The sequence below is a fragment of the Trichechus manatus genome, unplaced genomic scaffold, assembly GCF_000243295.1.
Source record: "Trichechus manatus latirostris isolate Lorelei unplaced genomic scaffold, TriManLat1.0 scaffold00278, whole genome shotgun sequence".
NCBI lineage: Eukaryota > Metazoa > Chordata > Mammalia > Sirenia > Trichechidae > Trichechus > Trichechus manatus.
The window spans coordinates 1304778-1314472 of record NW_004444214.1 but is presented as its reverse complement, the minus strand read 5'-3'; the positions used below and the strand labels follow the sequence as shown (position 1 = coordinate 1314472).

Sequence of the window (9695 nt, the reverse complement as noted above, 5' to 3'; positions counted from 1 at the left end):
GATTAGGAACCTTAAAGGGCAGTGAATTTGTTAATGGGGGAAGAACAACACAGAAAAGGAGGGTGAGAATAGTTACACAACTGAAAGAATGTAATCAATGCCGTTAACTGGTACATGTAGAAATGGCTGAATCTATGTATGTTTTGCTGTGTATATTCTCAACAACAAAATAAAGTTACATATATACATAAAAACGCTATTGGACCATTTCTGTATAAATCGTACACTTCTGCTCCCTCCTTCCTTCTCTCCCATATAAGGGTTTAGTAAATATCTGTTAACTAACTGAATAACAACAACCTTTGTAGCTTTGTAACTCTTAAACAACAAAAACATTCAAAGAGACAAAGATCACTTATAATTCACAAAATTTAACAAACAAGAATGCTAACTACGTTTAGTTGCCAACACATTTTCAAGGAAAAAACTGTTTAAGTCAAAGCAATCAAAACTACTTGTTATCTGCACTAATACAACAGAGAGAGATTTCAATTCATCCATCCAGACTCTAAGTGCTTATATTCATCACAGAATTCTTTAATGTAAGCCATTTTATCTTTAATAGTCTCCTTTTTGGTTTGGGTTTTTTTAGCTCATGTAGCAGAGCAGATCATAAAAAAATGACGGCATAGATCACGTTAGCCATAGCTTATTTAATAAAAGCAATTTATTCATACATAATTAGGAGGCTTTGATCTAAATTAGAATTTTCACAAAGCGAATAATTTAAAATGCCTAAAAAATGAAACAAGATTGTCTGTGGGTTAACAGCTATGAGTGCTGGCTGGTGATGCTACATGGGCTGTAGTATACTATTCTTTCTACACGTGTATATTTTTGAAATTTTTCATAATTAAAAGTTTAAAAACTTTAAGAAACCATTTAATTTTAAGTACACCTACTCCTCAGTTATCAACTATCTCCTTATCCAACATTTTGCATTTACAACAATAGTAAAAAATCTACTATCCAACTATTTTGTGCATTAACCTAGGTTTCCTCCCAGAGTCCAGCTCCTGGCCCGCAAAGCCATCCATGTCTGTCAGGCTCACAGCTGAAGCAACCAGCTCTCCAGAAGGCCTCTTGCCAGTCCCATTCCCACCACCAGAGCGACCGTTACAGGTTACAGCTCTTCGTGAGAAAAAGGAGACTGAGGTGGATTTTGAGGAAATCCTTCCTAAAAGGGCCCGCAAGGGGCTGGAGGGGCCCAGGAGGAGGCGGGGGCAGGAGAGGTTGCTACTGCTGCTCCCACCTATTCTTGTGCCCTGGAGGGACCAAGTCCTGCAGCAAGAAGGGTACTGAGGGTAATTCAAGGCCTGGGCTGCTGAGCTCCTCTACTAAGCAGTTATTAGTCTCCAGGCTCTCGGCCTCGAATTCCAGCACCTCCAAGACCAGCAGCATGTCACTCGTTTTCTTGGGGTCCTCCTCGGCCTGCAGGGCAGCAGTAGGCAGCTGGAGCTGCAGAGGGGGCAGCTGCGGGGGACATGGGCACAGGCAGCAAACCCCCACTGACCATCTTAACCCCTGGCCCCGCTGGCTGCCTGAGCCCCAGGGCCACCAACTGTGCCTCTAGCCTAGCCGCCGGACCTCAGGTCCACTCAAGCACCAGCAGCAGGGCTTTGGGGTCCAGAACACAGCAGTGCCAAGGGCACAGCAGTTCCAAAGGTCCAGGCTCTGGGGTCGCCACTGGGTCCTCCTCCTCCTTGCAGAATGCTGATTTTGCACACTGACCTAATCTTCGTAACCTAACCATGTTGATTAATGAGGAGTGGATGTATGCAGTAGAAATATAAGATCACTCAGAAGTGGGGAAAACGTCCGTTTACATTTAAACCATAATTCTAGAAAGTCTAGAATAAGCCTGGTAGTCAACAAGACTTTTGTAGTGTTAGCAATTTCTATGTATACGTTTCAACAAATAAAAGACCTAAACAACCAAGTCCTTATCCTTCTCTGAGAGACAGTTATATCTAACATTTTGTGTGATGATTTTATCTCCAGCTTGTAAGTGATAAGCAAAGAACTTCACTACTATCTCCCTCCAAGGTGACCTTTTTGTCAGATCTCTGGAATTATATACCATAGATGTGGTTTTAAGGACTTAGTTACCATAGTTGAATTCACTATCAAAATTAATCATGCTTAGTTTATAAGTTCCATTTCTCAACTACAAAAGCAAATAGTCTGCATTCAAATTTCACTATGTAGAAACCAAATAATATGATATCAGAAGTGTGGCTCCCTTTCAAAAGGAAGCCAGCTTTACTTAATCGGAAACTATGAAGCAAATCATATGGACCAGTGAGTACTTCATTTTGAAGCTGGTTCATATAAACCTTACTTTATTTTTAAAAAGGTGAATTCAGTCTGCAATAAAATAAAGACACTGGCTTAGCTTATTAATAAACTAAGCATGAGGTCCCAAGTAAGATTAATTGTGATTTTGCAATGATTTCTATCAAAAGTAACAGATTTCTTTGTATTGATTCTGGTCACTTAATGTAAAGACATAAGGACTTTCTTCTCAAGATGTTTTATGAAGTCTGAAACAGACTCCTCTATTTATACCAAATCAAGATTCATTCATCAGATTTTGACTAACGGTGGAACATTATAAAACAGGAATTGTACTTTTTACCTATTCCTTAGCTAATACACTATGCTGATTTTTATTACCTCAAAGATTATTGCCTTTTCCCCCTACTTCTTACCTAAAACTAAGCCTTTTTGTTCTCCAGTACCATAAAAAGTTGATTTTAAATTTCTGTTATTTGAAACAGAGATGTGATCTGAAGTCTCTTCTCTTACACAGTTTTAAAAACAAAAGTACTTCTGATAGTTTCTAAATATAAAACAACACAATGCTTAGCTTCTTCTTCAATTACTGCTGTGGCAGGTCCTCACATATCCCTGATCTGAAACAGATAAAAATCACTTTATAGAAAAGATGTGCTCCATAAAGGTTTATAAATAACAGTATTTACAAATAATGCTATAAGTTAGGCACTTGTAATTTGAATTATATTTTAAGTACATTAGAGGAGCTGTCTTTTTAAAAAAACATTATTGTTAATTCTTTAGCTAATATATATGCTTTAAAAATTCATACGTTTCTGATAATGGAACACTTTGAAGCATGAGATAACTAATTAAAATACGGCCAAGTTTGCCCTTTTTTAGTATTCTGAATTATTCAAGCAAGAATAAAATCTATTTTATTAAAGTGGCTACACTCAAATTCATATTAAACTTTATAAATAGCTAAGAGTGTTTGGAACTTTGAAATCTTTTTTAAAAAACAAGATTATGGGCCTTTGGGGAAAAAAATTACCAACAATATAATCTGAAGCATGATTTAATAATGAATACAAAAATTAAACACACATCATTTACATTCAGTTATGCTATATTTCCAATGTTATTCAAACTGTATTCTAACTGGAAAATAATATGTAAGATGCATCTTAATTAAATTATTCACTATTTGTCCACTATGTACAAGTCGCTATGCCAGGACAAGGAGTAGCCAAGGGCAGTGGAAATGGCCAAAAGACGATTCTCCCAAGCTCACAGTCTACTAGCAGATAGACACATAAAGCAAAATTAATACATAACATGCTAAGTGTCATAATAGTGGTATATATAAACTGCTACAGGTACAAACCTACTGAAGAGAACAGTCGGTCAAATAATACTTATTAAGTGTCTATGTCTAGAACAACAAGAAAAGGCTTACTATAGGCTGATAAATGAATAAGTTAGACCTCAAACTTTGTGTCAGAGATGGCCATCCAAACAAGAGAAGAAGTGTGTATGTGAGAGAAATCGATTTTTTTAAGGTTTTTTTTTTTTTTTTAAATTTCCTGAGAATGGCCAGATATGACTGAAACTTCAGAGATGTAGTAAAGAGTCTTAAGCACTTGCAAAAAGAGGTTTGGGTAGAAAGGTTTCTGTTTCTGAAGGAGGGCTGGCAGTGGTGCAGATGGCATGATGGGAAGTAAACATGCAGCGTGAAAAGGAAGAGGAAGCTAAGTGTACATTTGCTCAAAACATTCCACGCCTAGAATGCCAATGTCTACCTATCAATTTAAACTCAGCTTTCAAAATCCAGCTCTATATTGTCTCCCCCAAGAGTCTTCCCTGAAAGCTAGCACAGTTAAGGACCCCAACCTCTGGCTATCACTGAAACCTTCAAGGCAGAGAGAGGCTGACGGATTTGGCCAGTAAGAAAACAACAAGCCCTTTCAGATTCAGTACTGCTTGCATACGCAACAAAAGCAAGAGCAGTCACAGGAGCCAGCTCCTGTATCCCTTGCATGAGAGGCACTGAAATAAAAGCGGCAAGATGACTACAACATGGATGACAAGCTACCTGGTCACAATGCACTTAATGTGGTGCCTGGCACATAGGAAGCAGTCCACAAATAGTAGAAAGCTCATACTTGGGGGGTTGTTACTCTTGTTATAGCCGTGTGCTATTTTCACTCACCTCAAGCAGACCTGACAAGTACTTGGCACAAATGTCAAGCGGCTTTGTCAGTGGAGAGTGGGCACTCCAGCCTGGAGCTGCAGTGAGGTGTGCCATGCCCCGCAGGGTCCGCTCCAGGGAAGGTAGGCCATAGAAATGGGGGGCATCTGTCACTCGCAGACACTGCAGCAGTCTCAGAGCCAGCTGAGTGTGGAAAATGCGAAGAAGTTCCAAGCATTTCCTATACATGCAAGGGGGAAAAAAATCAACCACAAAACAAGAGCAATGAGCTTAATGGGCTATTTTCCTGGCTGGACAGAAAACTAACTGTACCAGAAATATATGAGCTACATGGAAATGGCAGAAAAGATTCCCTTCTCAAAATAAGACTTTTCAAGGAAAGCACAGTTAAAATACCAAATAGGGTATAGATGTAAAAGACAAGTAGCAATTATGTTTAAAAATACATAAATGAATATTGGCACTGCCACCCAATAATATGAAATTAAAAGTTGGAAACGGGATATATTAAAGAAAGGCATATATTAAACATATTTTTAATCACTCATCATTTAAAAAATTGAACTAATTTTAAATTGGCTAAAATATATTGTTTTTTCCCAGCTAGCTAAAATAAAAGAAAAAGTTTCAATGAGTTTGACACATACTTTAGACAAAACTGTCAAAAACAGAACAATCAAGAGAACATTTCTCGTTAGAAAACAAAATTCCTGCAATTAGGTAGCTATAAGGATCCAAAGATGTAATTCCTGGAAGAAACAATGTCTTTGTGCTATAAAACTTTGAATTAAATCTAAAATGTCTTCGGCTTTACAGATCCTTAGACTTCTAAAAATTGACAGCTATTGACTATGTTGTTACTTATCCTTTCACAAAGCAGCCCTGGTGGCACAGTGGTTAAGTGCTCAGCTGCTAACTGAAAACTCAGTGGTATGACCCACCAGCTGCTCTGTTCTTTTCCGCAGGAGAAAGACCTGCTGTTAGCTCCCGCTAAAGATTACGGCCTTGGAAACCCTGTGGGGCAGTTCTACCCTGTCCTATAGGGTCACTACGAGTTGGAATTGACTCAATGGCAATGGATTTGGTTTTATCCTTTCACAATGTTATAGGTGTACTGCATTTTTAAAGATCAGAATTTTAGTGTATCTGTCACCCAGCTGCTTATAAAGTCTTAGAAACACACAGAACTTGAACCAAGACTAAAAATTATTTATACAAATTCATATTTCTCACAGGTCAATATCAAATTAATACCATTAAAAATGTTCTTACTTTTTTTTAATATGTCATCATTTGTTAACATACAAGTCACTCACATGTTCTGCTGCTCTTACCTTAAATCACTTCAGAAGAAACACCATACAACCAAAGGGACTGGTGCCACTGAAATGTCTAGCCTCCAACCTCTGCTAAACCCTGGCATCTCTGCAGTCAGCTCCCTCTCCTGATCCCTGCAAACCTCCCTCAAGCTCCACATCCAACTTGTCTTGTCTCTATGCCTTGCCTCCTTCTTCATAGAGAAGACTCAGACTATCAGAAGTGAACCCCCTCAACATCGTTCTCTCAGCCTGCATATTTACAATACCCACAATCATGCTCAGCCCCATTGCCCTCAATAGAAAATGCAGCCCTTCTCCTAGTCAAGGAGAATCCCTCTTTCTGTGCTCTTTATTCCAACTCTTTTCCAAGATAGCACTCATTCAGTTTTGTATCTCTCCTCAATAAATGTTTCTCTTCTCATGCTCATTTTCTCACCCTCTCTTTGACCTCTTCTCAATCCACTTACCAACCTCTCTTTTCCCTTCTCCCCGTCCACTTCTTTTTCCTCCTCTCACTCTTCTGTTCCCTTACTTTGGGCACATGTCCAGCAACTTATAAGCATTTATAAGTATCTCCCATCCTAAAACAAACAAAAACCCTAACCTGAATTGACACTGACACAGATAAAAGGGTCACACTCACTCCTTTCATTAACATCAAAACTCACATAGAGAACAGGCCACACCACTGTTTCTCAAAGTCAGGTCCAAGAACTACCTGTCACTGAAATCACCTAGGGGGCTTGGTTAGAATACAGATTGCTGGGCTACTGATAACAATGATACTATTCTAACACCAGGAGATTCTCATGCACATTGCAGTTTGAAAACTACCAGTTTAGCTGCACAGACTCTACTATCCTCAGGTGTAAAATTTGCATTTACCAAGTGGCCATCCAGTGCACATAACTGGTCTCTACTCACCTGGAGAAACAGAGGAACGAGAGTCAGGAATAGAAGGAGGATATGGAATGTGTGACTAATTGTCCCCATGAACAAAACAACTGTCTCCTTTGCCATGAGACCAGAACTGGATGGTGCCTGGCTACCATTACTAAACATTTTGATCAAAGATTCCATAGGAGAATCATGATCAAAAGAGGGAAAATGCAGAACAGAATTTAAAATTCTTATGGATTCCAGACTTCCTGGAGCCATGAAGGTTGGATGAACCCCTGAAACTACTGCCATGAGATAACCTTTAAATCTTAAAGCAAAAATATCCCCTGAATTCATCTTAAAACCAAACAATAGTTTAGCTTAACTAATAACAAAGGTCTGCCTTAAGCATTATGCTCTTTTAAGAACTATCTATACGGGATCAAACTGACAACAGCAACTCAAAAGATTAGATAGGAACCTTAGGGGGCAGTGAGTTTATGTTAATGAGGGAGGAACACCACAGAAAAGGAGGGTGAGAATGGTTACACAACTCGTAGAATGTAATCAATGTCATTAAATGGTACACACAAACTATTGAATCGGTGTATGTTTTGCTGTTCATATTCTCAACAACAACAAAATAATAAAATTTAGAAAAAAATTTAGGACAGAAATACTAAAGCAAAAAAAAAATTTTGCATTTAGTTATTTTTTGTAGTCTCTACTTCTCTGCTATTGACATTCTGTATATTTTCATAGATTTTGTTCATCTTTTCATCTAATTTCTATTTCAATTTACTAAGTTTAAATAATAATCATTATCTATAATAATATTAGAAATAGATAATACTATTAGTAACTAGTAATACTAATAGCAATTGAGAGTGGTAACTGTCATTTGTAACAATAATTGTACAGTTCTTGTCACGGTTAACAAGTGTAAATCTGCTTCTAATGACTTTTTTATTTTAATCATGGGATTCATTTTCCTGTATCATCACAATTCTCTTCATTTGTAATTGAGTATCAAGTGTTTTTAAAATAAAGCTGTTGAGACTGAAGTAGATAATAGTTTCTCAGTGAAAAGGCCTGCCCTGTGGTCACACAGCTTGGGTGAGGGGCTGATCTTTCGTATCTAATCTGGTTTTGGCCTGAACTAGGGCAGTTTGAACACTTCATATTGTGAGTGGCATCAGGTCTTTCCCTCTGGCAGAGCTCTGAGAACACAGATTATATCTTTATACATTGTGTGCCCATTAAGATAGATATAGAATGACTGCTTTATGCATCTGTCTTTTAGATCATATAGGAAAAAATAAGACCTTCTTAAAATACAACACCAAAAGCATGAACAAGAGAAAAAAATAAAATAGATAAACTGGACTTCATTAAAATTTAAAACTTTTGTGCATCACAGGACACTACCAATAAAGTGAAAACACAACCCACAGAATGGGAGACAATATTTGCAAATCATGCATCTGATAGGGAGCTGTGTCCAGAGTATATAGAGAACTCTTCCTCACAACAACAAAAAGACAAACAACCCAATTAAAACATGGGCAAAGGACATGAATAAACATTTCTCCAAAGAAGATATACAAATGGCCAACAAGCACATGAAAAGATGTTTACCATCATTAGGCATTAGAGAAATGCAAATCAAAACCACAGTAAGATACCACTTCACCTCCACTAGGATGGCTATTGTCAAAACATGGAAAATAACAACTGTTGGTGAGGATGTGGAGAAACTGGAACCCCTGCACATTGCTGGTGGGAATATAAATGGTGTAGCCACTGTGGAGAACAGTTTGGCACTTCCTCAAAAAGTGAAACATAAAGCTATCATATGAATCAGCAATTCCATTCCTACAAATACTTGTATACGAAATGTTCACAGCAGCACTATTCACGATAGCCAAAAGCAGGAAACAACTCAAACGTCCATCAAGGTATGAATGAATAAATAAAATGTGGTATATCCATACATGAAGTATTATTCAGCCATAACGAGAAATTAAGTACTGAAACATGGTACAATGATGAACATTGAAAACATTCTGCTAAGTGAAAGATGCCAGAATCAAGAGGTCCCATATTAGGTGAATCCACTCATATGAAATGTCCAGAATAGGCAAATCCATAGAGACAGAAAGCTGATTATTGAGTGTAAGGGCCTAGGGGAAAGGGAAAAATGCAGAGTGACTGCTTAATGGGTACAGGGTTTCTTATTGGGGTTATAAAAATATTCTGTAATTAGATAGTGGTAATGGTTGCACAATGCTGTGAATATATCAAAAACCACTCAATTGTACATTTTGAAATGGTTAGGATGATGAATTTTGTCTTAATAATTTTTTAAAGGCAGAACTAAAGAAATACATTTGAGAATCATCAATGTAAAAATACTCAGTAAAATCACAGAAATGATTATGATTGCCCAGGTAGATACGTGGAGGATTTAAGAGACCTAAGCACTAAACTCCAGAGAACAACAAAACTGTGTGTGTGTGTGTGTGTGTATGTGTATGTGTGTGTGTGTGTATGTGTGTGTATAGTGAAGGCGACTAGAAGTTACTATAGGCTATAACAGAGAATCAACTGAAACAAAAAGAAACAGACTAATATAACCTATTACTGAAGTCTTTCCTTCCTTCTAATTTGAAAGAAGTAAGAAAGCAAGACTTTGAACCAGAAGGAAGCCCGGCTGAGAATTTGCATTTCTAACAAGTTCCCAGGTGATGCTAATGTTGCTGGTTAGAGACCAATTCTGAGAACCACCAGTAAAGTAGCAGTTCTCCAAATTTATTATACATAAGAATCACCTGGGGGTCTTGTTAAACTACAGATTCTAATTCAGTATATCTGGGCTGGAAATGCAAATTCTCAGAAGGGGTTCGAAGTGGAACAAATCGGTTCAAAGCCCTGTGAGAAAGTAAAACTCTTTGGACATAAAAAGAAAACTAAGCTCTATAAACGTACTGAAAACTTCAGCACTACAA

At 37.7% G+C, this 9695-nt stretch overlaps 1 protein-coding gene across 1 annotated transcript in view; it reads right to left on the bottom strand.

Moving 5' to 3' along the window:
• The window catches only part of RTTN (rotatin), a 185588-nt gene that overhangs the window by 94146 nt on the left and 81747 nt on the right, over positions 1-9695 (bottom strand). The window contains 1 exon segment of the mRNA XM_023725021.1: positions 4490-4758. Coding sequence (XP_023580789.1) covers positions 4490-4758 — 269 coding nt within the window.